Consider the following 13760-nt stretch of genomic DNA (forward strand, 5'->3'; position numbering starts at 1 on the left):
GTGTACCCGTCCAACAGAATTCAGTACTGTACCCAACGATGTATAATAAATCCACACAGGAGACATTTTATATTTTGTTTCTTTTCTTCTTCGTTCCATAACGACATAAACCTAACCAGGTTTTAATGATATAGTACTCATGTAGCTTGATATTCCATTATATAGTTCCTTATACACTTTACCTTTTAACAATTATTAACAAATAAACATGTCTTTTCTGATATTATGCTCATTTTCTCGCTGTCAAGTTGAATTAGTAACATATTTCAAAAGATTGACTTTTACAATGGTGATTGGCCAATAATTGAAAGAAAAATGTTTCGAAAAAATATAAACTAATAGAATTAAATTAAACTACCTAATTAATATATAAAAAAAATAAACTACCTAATTAATATATAAAAATAGAACTGCCCAACTATTTTTTTAAAAAACTGAGCGCTTTCAAAATTCATCCAGAAAAATATGGAGGGTCACGCTGATTTTTGTTTTTGTAAAGTAAAATAGACATGTAGAATTGAAAACAATTATCGCAAAATTTTAAGTTTAACTTTCAACTATGCACTCACTATTTGCAGTTGGATGGGCATTCAGTCACTTTAAATACAAACAAAAAATATAAATAAAATAAAGTGTATAGTGCTAATCTATGTATGAATATAAATATTAATTTACATTTAGAAAACAAATGTCTTAAATGTCTATGTTGATGACTAAGGGTACTTCTTTAGTTCTGTCACACTTTGCTGTAATTTGAAATACCCAGAATGCCAGGATCAAAACAAACACGACAACGACCAAAAACGCCTTTACTGCACTGTCTGAAACAAATAAACAAATACATAAATAAATACATAAATAAATAAATAAATAAATAAATAAATAAATAAATAAAATGATATTATATATCTACATCATAATCTTTCCAGTGAATCATACAGCATACTTGACTGAATTCAACAGTGTACACATGTAGATTTACAATATAATCTGGCTCCATTGTAAATGAGTGTAATGTGAATTATATGAGCCGCGTCATGACAAAACCAGCATAATGGGTTTGTGACCAGCATGGATCCAGATCAGCCTGCGCATCCGCGGAGTCTGATCAAGATCCATGCTGTTCGCTTACCAACTCTATTACAAATAGAGAAACTGATAGCGAACAGCATATATCCTGATCATACTGCGCTGATGCGCAGGCTGGTCTGGATCCATGCTGGTCGCAAACGCATTACGTTGGTTTTGTCATGACACGACTCAATTATTTATTTATGCTCAATTAATTCTGAAAACTATACCTCTTACTATTTATTTACAGGATTCTTTGTCATGCATAAATTTTTACTTTTTTCTCTTAAGAGACCGTTTCGTTAAGGGGCAATTTTGGTGTTTCCTTGTATGGTCGCTAACCAGACGTTTGACTGTATTTTTCTTTTTTATAATAGTTTAATATTTCTTTGTTATTGTTAAATCAGATGGCCCTACAGTCGGGGCTTTTTTCTTTCTATAGCAGGGTCCGTTACAGGGCTGCTTCCCCAAATAAAAATTCTTTAAAATCATGCAGTTTTCCAAAAAAAAATTGAATTGACATTAAGTTTTTTTTCTTCCCCTTTTGCAAATAAACAGTGTAATTTACCCCCTGCTTCCCAAGCCCCTGTGAAAAAAAGACTTGGTACTGAAAAAAATTAGTAAACGTGTTCTCTTCTTGTGTAAAATTTGTGTGTTACCTTCTCTACATAAATACTTTTATTATTATTATTATTATTATTATTATTATTATTATTATTATTATTATTATTATTATTATTATTATTATTACAGTTTGTATATTTTACAATATATTCTTCATAAAAATTAATCTTTTTAAAATCAGTATTCTTAGATGGTTTACAGAGTAAGTGTCGTCCAACATTTAACTCTTACCACGCTTAATATTTTAAATGAACTTGTCCATCTTTCATGATTTTCGGGGAAATATTAACTGACAGAATAACAAACAGTACAGACTATGATAAGACAACATGGATGTGACGGCTGATATTGTGTTTACTGGGACCAAATATATATACATACAAGTACAAATGTTGCTGCAATGCAGCAATTGAGAAGCTCCGCGCAAAAAAAATGCGCTCATTACAGATACCTTACCAAATTATTCCTACGCACAGGTCATGTTATATTCAGATTATGTACTATTGTAGATTTTTTCCGAATGTTTTGTAAACCATTTTTTGCATAATTATACTTAGCTTATGCACTGTCCATAATTAAAAAGAGGGGAAAGATATTCAATATAAAAAAATGCTTTAACTGATGCCTACCTGGTAAGGAAAGTAATTCCATTGAATACAAACAAGACTTACAAGACTTGTAAATGTTATGTGACATGATTGTACTGTGTTCTGTTTGTGTCACTACTGTAGTCAGTAACATATAAGATGATAAAAATATCAAAGTCTGTTTTTTTTATTATTATAATTGTAACAAATATACAAATAGTAACAAAAGGGACTAATATTATAATATAGTAATATTACATGCATTTTTTCATGTCAAATTAAAAAAAAATGGTTTCTTTCAATACTGAAAGTAGAACACACTCAGGAATGAAAAAAATGGGATGAATTTCAAAAAAGACCAAATTCAGGAATTTTTGTTTGTTATACACGCGTTACATGGTGATACAGTATTTATTAATATAATAGAAGACTGTTACCTGAATTTTAGGCAGGTATGAGGAAATTCACTAACATCATGTTCGTGCAAGTCAAAGATATAAAAGCTATTTGACATTGGTGATATATATAAAAAAAATCTTTTGTTTTAATTGATTTATTTGGAGATCAATATACTTTTTTTGTTGAATTGCTTTTAAAACCATTCAAAAAAACATTACACTTCATGTTCAAAAATGCAGATCAAAGTTTCTGTTGTTATCAATGATGCTATCTATCTATAGCCTATGCTTAATGAGGGTCCATCCGCTCGTAAGACCACAACATATAGGTTTCGCTGTCGAGTACGGACCCCGGACATGTCACAAGTCATACCCTTAGGCCGCTATTCCATTGGTACGTGATCAGTGACCCGCGTCCGCGATCCGTGTCCGGTGCATGTCCGTGAGTATTATTCCATAGGTACATTATTTTCTATATACTTTAAATTATAGTATAGCGAACAGAGGATAATTATTTGTAGAATATGATATAATTTCATTCTAATACCAAAACCAGTTGTAACATCAAAGAATTAGGTAAAAAGAAAAAGGAAAATCATGTAATACCAGTTAGGTTTTTGAATAACATCTCTTTAGCAACCGAAATACCAGATGTTGTTTTTTTATCTGTCATTGGTGCTCCATAAATTTATGGGTTCTCCAACACTATTTTGGTGAGCCTTTTAATATTTTCTTTCGAAAACGATAAAGTATTTGATTTCGTTCGAAGCATTTTGTCGTGAGGAGACCTGTGCTCATCTTGCAAAACGTCGCGGAAGCGGATTGTTAACGGACTAAAGGAAAATATTTCACGTATGTTTTGATAAGCAAATCGATTGCGGACGCGGACCACTGATCACGTTAAAATGGAATAGTGGCCTTATTGAAATAAATTTAACGCACTAAGTGGTGTGCTGTATCAATGTCGCCAATGAAATGTAACCTTATATACAATCAATATATCAACATGTTATTATTAAACATTCAATTTCATAAATATAAATTTAGAATAATTATCAAAAGCAAAATTATTAAAGTCTTATGCCTGAAATCTTCTTTATATTGACAAATTCAATCATTAATAGTTATACTTGAATATGCTGTGTGTAAATGTAATTCAATATATAAACCAAATTATAATTTCATGTACAACTAAAAAGGGAAATAACAAATGTATAACCTTAGTGTAAAAAAATCAGAACATTTATAGCTATTTATAGCTTTCGAATTATGTACAGCAGAAACTGCTTTCCGGTTCTCATTCATTAAATATATGACATGTTGCGAATCACCGAAGGGGAAACCAATATAGGAAATCGAAAGGAGTCCTTGAATGCGGATTTAATTTTAGCTGTAAATCGAAGGGATTAAATGATCAAAATCCGGGCCCATGGACAAAAAAAAAATAGTAAACACAAATAGCTCTGCGCCTGTGGGCGCGGAGCAATGAGCCGCGTCATGACAAAATCAACGTAATGCGTTTGCGACCAGCATGGATCCAGACCAGCCTGCGTATCCGCTCAGTCTGATCAGGATCCATGCTGTTCGCTATCAGTTTCTCTACTTGTAATAGGGTTTGTAAGCGAACAGCATGGATCCTGAATCTCAGACTGCGCGGAGGCGCAGGCTGGTCTGGATCCATGCTGGTCGCAAACCCATTATGTTGATTTTGTCGTGACGCGGCTCATATGTATATATTGTAGTCCAAGGTCTACACTGATATATAGATTTTTATTCAGATAAAAACACACATAAACATATACGCAATAAATACACTTACACATTGTTATAATAAAAGTAAATACATATTTGTTTAAATGTGTCTTGGTAGTTTGTTACAAATATCTGTATCACAGGATGACTATCTAAAGAAACATATAAAATTAACAAATTCGCATGGGTGAAATCTGTTGCCGACAGAACGTTAAGGATTCAATATGTTCCATATTCTTTGTTAACTTTATTACATCATTACCAAGCATGCTTTAAAAATGAAATGATATAAAAGCCGTCCTAATCAACACAATCTAATTCTTTATAAACTGAACTAACATTGTTGCAGTTGTCTATCACAAATACACTAGGTTACGAACACAAGCAAATTTGTGTGACATTCATAACAAATTTTGATACAGAAATTCTAAACCAGATTGTTCAGGGATGCACATCATCCAGACTTAGAGGGCGTGCCTTACGGGATAATTACGACTTACAAAAAAATCATTGACGAGGCCCATGCATTGTCAAAAACTCAGTGAAGTTCGTGCTTCATAAATGGAGGGTAAACAATCAATTAACGCAATATCCAGTGAACAACTTCAGCAAGATCGTGGTCTGGGACACTCTCGTGGACCTAGGCGTGGCTTTGTTTCTCGTAGGGGTTTTGCTCACGCGGCAGTTTTCGGGGACACTAGCAGTACACGTGGAAATTCTAAATATGGAAACTGTGGCAATTCGCTTACCAATCAACAAAATCTGTCCTGCACTTGTAGATACTGTAACAAATTGAAATCATTTTGCGAAGGAATGTCGTGTACGGATTTCCAAAGAAGGTCAACATGTGAATTTTACACACAATGACAAACACAGTGCTAGTGTGAATAATGTAAACAATGATGAGAGTTCAGATAATGATCATTATGATGATGATAATCTAATTTTCAATGTTAATATGTCAAATGCAAGCTTACCATGTGTTAATGCTAAGGTTTTTTATTTTTTTAATATTGATGTGAATTTTCTTGTAGATACTGGTTCTACTTGCAACATTATAAATCTTGATGTGTACAACAGATTTTTCAAGAAACCTGTGTTATGTCACCCTTGTTCCAAATATTTTTCCATACGGTTCATAGGTATCGCTACCCTGCTTGGGATACTTTTACTGGCACAATTAAGTTCAAAGATAAAACTGTAAAAACTGAAATTTATGTAGTAGACTTTACTGAAACGAGGTACTCTAAATGCTTGCTAAACTCTTCTACTGCTCAAAGTCTTGGTATTATCCACTTTACATAATTATGCTTCTTCTGTCTCTATGCCAAGCGATAAGTTTGTTAGTAAGATTGCAGGTCAGTTTCCAGAGCTGTTTGATGGTGCCATGGGGAAGATTAAAGGCGCAGAAGTCAAGTTACACATTGATGAGACGGTGCAGCCAGTTTCTAGATACCTCACCGTAGAATACCTTTCCACATACGTAAAGATGTGGAGAAAATCTCGAGAGCCAGTTTTCTGGTCCTACGCCGTTGTGTCAGTCAGGTAGTTGTTGTCCCTAAAAAATTCTTCTGGGGTCAGGGTATGCATTGGTAAGCAAACAGCATGGATCCTGATCAGACTGCGCGGAATGCGCAGGATGGTCTGGATCCATGCTGGTCGCAAACGCACTATTTTGGTTTTGTCGTGACGCCGCTCATATCTTGTCTGATACAACAGGCAATCCTTTGAGCCATTTATAGACGAATGTTTATAGATTTACTTCACTTAAATCTCATAATCTTGTACAAAGCTTCATGCTGTTGCGGAGGTGGCGGGATAGTGGTTTTGGTGGTGGTGAAAGGAGTGTAACCGATTTCATATAAGGTTGTAATACATAAGTTAGAAGACGTTAATTTCGAGACAACACACAATCAATTAAAAATTAAAAAAATATGTGGAAAGTGCATGTCTTGACACATTGAGATGTAGAATGTTACAAATAATGCCACTAAAATTAAAACAATACAATAGCCTGCCTATCAAATGTAGCGCGGAGAGTTGACAGAAAACATTAAACGAAACCGTCCGGTTAGCTCAATAGGTAGAGCGTTGGACTGTGGATCTGGAATCGTCAGTACCTTGCTTTTTAAAGTGAAGGCAACTATACTGGTAAACTGCTTGGCAGCCTTTCCAGGAACGGACAATGCTCTGGTAAATTCAATGTGGCTTACTTGCATGATCTTCAAAGCTACACACCTCCAGATGAGCATAAGTACATTGTATTTCAAAGAAAGTCAATATCGAAGAAAAAATGTACTAAATTTTAAGAAAGGTAAAAACATTCGAGTTACATGCTATGGCGGTTTAAGACTGATTTTGCAGCATTTTATCATCATATTTCTATCTGCGGCGTTACTTATGCAGTAAGCTCTGTCTTTGCATATGTAGACCACTTTTGATAGATTTTCTTGATTGCCAATATGGCAATTACTTTATTTGTTCACCTTACAATATTTTACTTTAAAATACATTACCAAATTTTTTAATGAAAAATTAATATGAATCTGGAGGCATGCTGCTTGAAATCTATTCATTTAATACACATATGAATTTTTGGTTGTGTTTTATGTCCGCACCTCACGTTAGATATGATATGTCGACTTTCAAGCTTCATTGGTGGAGGAAGACCTCATGTGCTCCTTCGTGAAATATTTCAGTCAAATATGGTCACCTGATCAGAGCCACCGACGTTTTATAAGAAAGCTGAATAGCAGAATCCAGTCTGTGACAGGATTTGATTTTTTTTGTTTGATTTGGTTTTTACGTTCACACCGACACAGTATAGGTCATTTGGCGACGTTCCATGAAGACCTCAGGTGCCCCTCCGGCATTTTTTTCAGGCACGGAGAGGCACCTGAGTATAATCACCGACGTTCCGTAAGCTAGCTGGATAGCTTCTTCACATGAAGAGTCGGGATTCGAACCCACATCGGTGAGAGGCTAGTTGGGACAGATTTTGAAGCTACAGCGGTGAGGGTCTACTGGATTGAAGTCAACCACCGTAACTACTTGGCCACGGACGCCACTATATATAACTTATGTCTTACATATTTTTTTTAAGTACTGATACCCTTTGTTTTATATTATATTCTTTGACTATACACAATCCAAGTCTTTAAATGTATTATATTGTGTACACATTACACGTTTTCTTAAATATCACCTGAATTATTAATGATTCATGTTTTAGATATATTCCTTATTACAAATAACCCAGGTCTTAGATATATTCATTGACTTCACATAACCCGTGTCTAAGACATTTGCCTTGACTACACATAACCCGTGACTAAATAGTATTTCTTGACTACACAATAACCAATGTGTTGTATAATGTTCCTTGACAACACATAACCAATGTCTTAGATATATAAAATGACTAACACATAACCTTTGTTTTAAAATTTCCCTATGTCCTTGATAAATACTTTGATAAAAAGATTAAACCGCGCCTTTCCAGCTGTTCTAGCGGAAGAATACCTCAGGTGCCTTTCCGTACATTATTTCAGGCACGACTAAACATAACCCATGTGTAAGATATATTCTATGACTATACATATAGCACATCAATGTCCTGTAATCTTTATAGATACGCAGACTGTCACCGTGCTCTGTATTCGTCCTTCTTATAAGTAATAACAAAACAACTAAAACACAAGTTATCTTTATTTTCATTTTATTACATAAATAAAAAAAGACAAGAACTTTCTAATGAAATACAACTAACAATCCATTACAACATTCAAAAGCTGATGCTATGTTAAATAGCTACATCATAATGGTTGCTTTAAAAAACGGTACACAGTCTATCCTAAAGTTTAGAAAGTATTTGATTCATATCCAGAATATCCTGAGAGTTACCGGTCCTTACACATTTACGAAGCTGCTGTTCATTAGATTACTGTAATACAGAGTAACCGTCCCTTGCAGCACAGAAATACCTCAAATATCTCAAAGATATCGATCGTTACACCTCACATACAGAGTTACCGTTCTTACATCCATTGTAAAGTTACCGTGTGTTCATCTCTCGAACATTATTACAAGTCTTTATGTTTCTCATATTGAGTAACCATTCTTTAAAATAACCTTGTATTCATTACAAAAAAAAAACCCGTTTAAATTAATCTCTCTATCTTATTTTTCTTATGCAGAGTTACCGTTACTAAGTTCTCACATACATAATGAACGTTAAATAAATCTCGTAACAGAGTTACCGTTCCTTAATTTTCGTATGCATAGTTACTGTTCCATACAACTCTAGTGGAGTTACCATTCATTAATTGTTTTCATACAGAGCAACCGTTCATTTAATTTTTCATACACAAATTATGTCCATACAAATGAAGCAGAGTTACCACACTTTAATACCAACAAAAAAGGAAAAGATAAAATGAAGCTCTGTGGCTTCAATTTGAGTGCAAAATGTTAACTTTCGATGACCGCAATTTCTAACGGAGGATGCTTTTTGCAGAATCTAAACGTGTAGATCTATATGACAGGGTAAAAAAGAGGGTGCAAAAATGATGGTGTGAAATAATGACGTCCATATACATTTACTTGTTGAGAACAATACTCATTAGATTGTATTGGACTGGTACACAGCTGCAAACCTACATCAGACTCTGCTAGCGTCTTGTTGACAGCTGTGTACCCGTCCAACAGAATTCAGTACTGTACCCAACGATGTATAATAAATCCACACAGGAGACATTTTATATTTTGTTTCTTTTCTTTTTCGTTCCATAACGTCATCACCTAACCAGGTTTTAATGATATAGTACTCATGTAGCTTGATATTCCATTATATAGTTCCTTATACACTTTACCTTTTAACAATTATTAATAAATAAACATGCCTTTTCTGATATTATGCTCATTTTCTCGCTGTCAAGTTGAATTAGTGACATATTTCAAAAGATTGACTTTAACAATGGTGATTGGCCAATAATTGAAAGAAAAATGTTTCGAAAAAATATAAACTAATAGAATTACATTAAACTATCTAATTAATATATAAAAATAGAACTGCCCTACTATTTTTAAAAAAAACTGAGAGCTTCAAATTCATCCAGAAAATATGGAGGGTCACCCTGATTTTTGTTTTTGTATAGTAAATATACATGTAGAATTGAAAACAATTATCGCAAAATTTTAAGTTTAACTTTCAACTGTGCACTCACTATTTTCAGTTGGAAGGGCATTCAGTCACTGTAAATACAAACAAAAAATATAAATAAAATAAAGTATCTTGTGCTAATTGATGTATGAAAATAAATATTAATTTAAATTTAGAAAACAAATGTCTTAAAATGTCTATGTTGATGACTAAGGGTACTTCTTTAATTTCTGTCACAACTTTGCTGTAATTTGAATTACCCAGAATGCCCAGGAAATCAAAAAAAAACACGACAACGAGCCCAAAACGCCTTTACTGGCGTTTCTGAAAACAAACAAAATAAAATAAATTAATAAAATTAAATAAAAAGAAATTATATATCTGATCATAATCTTTCCTGTGAATCATACAGCATACTTGACTGAATTCAACAGTGTACACATGTAGATTTACAAAATAATCTGGCTCCATTGTAAATGAGTGTTATGTGAATTACATTAATTTATGCTCAATTAGTTCTGAAAACTATACCTCTTACTACTTATTTACAGGATTCTTTGTCATGCATAAATTTTTACTTTTTTCTCTTAACCCTTTACCACATATATACGCGAAACAACCCACTTTCGACCCCCCCCCCCTTTTTAGGCCTGAAATAGTGAAAAAAATGTCCTATTTGGGCCCCAAACACATGTTATCGTTTGAGAAATGTTGCTAAAAAAGTGAGCCCTTTTGCGCGCCCCCCATCCAAAAGATACATCAGGGGGTTGCCAGAAGGGGGATACATCAGGGGGTTGCCAGAAGGGGGATGTGCCCCCTTCTGTTTGGGTGGTTTGAAGGGGGGCGGAGTCCCCCTCATCGCCAAGAAAATCTTGGACTTGTGACAGGCTTAAAATGACCCCAGGTCGATCGTAAGGTAACGTGTAACCAACGCTGAAAAGCCTTTGACTCTATCTCAATCCCTTGTGAAGTTGCAGCACTTTGAAATAAATTTTGATGGAAAAAATCGAGGTAAAATAGTGATTTTTGGCAATTTTGAGATGTCCCCTCGTTGCCATGGTAACAGGAAATTTAAGACTGAGCATGTCGTTACAAAGGCACTGGTCCAGTCAACATTTGTGCCAAGTTTTTAGTATTGAAGCATTTTTCATAGTTTCATAGCAGTTTGAACTTGTAAAGAGGTTCTCACTGAAAATGACCATTTTTCACAATATGCTTCATGGGGGAAAGGGTTAACTAAAAAAAATTATAAATTTACAAAACAACAATTTTTCACCAGAAAATTAGGTAAAAGACCACATGTTAACATGGAAAAACTAGATTTTGGGTGATTCCAAAGTTTTTCATCATTTTTTGTTAACTAAAAAAATTATTTAAATGTTACAAAACAACAATTTTTCACCAAAATTAGGTAAAAGACCACATGTTAACATGGAAAAACTAGATTTTGGGTGATTCCAAAGTTTTTCATCATTTTTTGTTAAGAAACCGTTTCGTTAAGGGGCAATTTTTGGTGTTTCCTTTCTATGGTCGCTCAACAGACGTTTAACTGTATTTTTCTTTTTTATAATAATTAATATTTCTTTGTTATTGTTAAATCAGATAGCCCTACAGTCGGGGCTTCTTTTCCCTTCTATAGCAGGGGCCGTTACAGGGCTGCTTCCCCAAATAAAAATTCTTTAAAATCATGCAGTTTTCCAAAAATAAAATGAATGAACATTAAGTTTTTTCTTCCCCTTTTGCAAATAAACAGTTAATTTATCCCCAAAAAATTATGGGGGCAGGGCTGCTTTCCCAACGCCTGTGAAAAAAGCCTTGGTACTTGAAAAATTAGTATTACATGTTCTCTTTTGTGTAAAATTTGTATGTCACCTTCTCTACATAAATACTCTATTATTATCATTATTATTGTTATTATTACAGTTTGTATATTTTACAATATTTCTTCATAAAATTAATCTTTTAAAATTAATATTCTTTGACGGTTTACCAATTAGTGTCGTCCAACATTTAACTCTTACCATGCTTAATATTTCAAATGGACTTGTCCATCTTTCAGTCTGAACATAATTAACAATTCATCATTTTCGGGGAAAATTTAAAATTGTTTGTGTGCTTTGTTTGATTGACTATCAGCATATACACTAGACAAAACTTATAAAACCGCAACCCATAATTTGAAAATTGAGGCATTACCTTTATTAAAGAATTCTTTTTTAAAAATGATAAAAACGATTTAGTGGGAGGTTGATACATATTATTCTGTTTATTTCTGTATAAGGCAATCGTCTTTTTACCATACCCTATTTGCAACCATTCGATTTTGTAAAGCAAACAGGTGATTTTTGTAAAAAAAAAGTCTGTAACGCTTAATGTAACTATAGCGATAAATTCTTACCTTTATTAAATGTGTTTGGACGAATCTTTTCGACAACTGTTTGCAGTTCTTCTAAAAGTTTATCTGCCTCGTCTTTTGATGTTCGTATAGAAGTTATGTGCATATCAAAATCAGCAACCTTCGTTTTCAAATCAGAGTTAACAGCACTATTTAATTTATCAAGTGAATCTAAGATAAAAACATGTTTTTCTTCAGCAGTTTCTCCGTTTTCCTTGAGGACTTTGCGAATTTCTTCAAATTTCTTTTTTGTAGAGGTCTCTATGTTCTGCATGGAACCTTCTAGCGGCACCATGGCCTTTTTTAATTTTTCTTCCAACTCAGCTAACACATTATGCAAAGTTTTTATTTTATCATTTGATTTGCTTCTCCAAGTTATCCACTGTTTTCTTAATAAGTTGTTTTGTAGCATTAGCAGCTTTGGTATTTTGTTCTAATTCACTTTGTTTTACCTCAAGTTTTATCCAAGCGTTCAATTATTGATTCCGCATTGTTTACAGTTGCCTCTGTATATTAGACTTTCGACCTCTTGACTCGGACACAAAAATTTTCGTGCTTGTTCTCTAGGTGATGAAGTTCTCTCTTTACGGATCGGACTTCTTCTTCGTAAGGCCCTGAAAATCTTCATCAGATGGTCCAGAATCTCAGGCAGCCTTGTACTAGACTATTGTTAGCTGCTACACAAATACAAACTAACCTAACAAGTACACAAACAGATTTAGTTTTGAATATCTCCTTACCCTCACTGGAACCACCCACACTCGCAGACAGATATATATACATTTCGTAAATGAAATAAATGACTCAAACTGCATGTAATTTAGACTAAAACTAAGTCCGATTGGACATTTTTTTCACAAGTTAAGTACAATCATTTAGTATTGTATTCGGTATTGTAGTTTTTTCTGCCAGGTACATGTGGGGTTTTTTTTATCTATAAACGTGTGTGAACTACACTCTGAATGCAATAAAATAGAGGTGGACAAACAGAGCGACATTCGGAACATTGTTCTTGAACGCTAAAACGTCAATGTGGAATATTTGCGGGCTAAAAAGTAAAGTGACAGCGAGCCATTCCAGTTTTCTAGCGAATTACAACGTAATCGAGTGTCGATTTTAAATTTTTAAGAATGATCATCTTACATAAGACCAAAACTAAAATAGTGTTTGTTTCCCTTCCAAAATCACAGCTACCCGAAAATATTTTATTTCCTAGTAAAAAGAAAAGCATAAAAAAAAACCAGATGTTTATCTTTTTATGGAATGATAATTACATCTTTTTAAACTTTCTCAATGTTTTTTTTGAATTGTAGGTATAAAATTGGTTTATATGTTGAATAAATCACTTTGAAAATACGATTCTAAACTTTAAAACAGACTTCAATTAGTTTTGAATTCGCTATAATTTTAGAAAGCGAATAAATACATATTGTAGTTTGGATAAAAAAAGTTTATCTACCTACCTAACTACCTATCCTTCTAAATCTGGCATGGGTAGCGGGAGGGGAAACAAAGATAATTTTAAGGCTGACCTTACTTAATATATACATGCATTTGTTTTGACAACTAAGATTAAAATAATGGCATACAAAAAATCTGCAATATCGTAAAAATTCGTCTTTACATGGTAGACCGGCCCCTCCACTTAGCTACTAGTTAATCAGTTAAATTTGAACCCACTGTAGTATTATTTATATGACAAATGTAAAATTAAGTCACTTACAATATCTTCAGTAATCGTGACATCACGTACGGTTTGTGGTATAAATGAT

The 13760-nt window shown here is 33.5% G+C and overlaps 1 protein-coding gene across 1 annotated transcript; it reads right to left on the reverse strand.

Annotated features, from left to right (window-relative positions):
• Positions 1-666: 666 nt before the first annotated feature.
• LOC132730217 (uncharacterized) lies at positions 667-12522 on the reverse strand. Its single transcript, XM_060716086.1, has 2 exons — positions 11992-12522; positions 667-821 (listed from the first exon to the last, which is right to left on the reverse strand). The coding sequence occupies exons 1-2, from the start codon at positions 12398-12400 to the stop codon at positions 694-696; spliced, it is 537 nt and encodes a 178-aa protein (XP_060572069.1). The 5' UTR covers positions 12401-12522; the 3' UTR covers positions 667-693.
• Positions 12523-13760: the final 1238 nt, after the last annotated feature.

The sequence above is a fragment of the Ruditapes philippinarum genome, unplaced genomic scaffold (genome assembly GCF_026571515.1).
Source record: "Ruditapes philippinarum isolate M1 unplaced genomic scaffold, ASM2657151v2 ctg1574_1_1_1_1, whole genome shotgun sequence".
NCBI classification, from domain to species: Eukaryota; Metazoa; Mollusca; class Bivalvia; order Venerida; family Veneridae; genus Ruditapes; species Ruditapes philippinarum.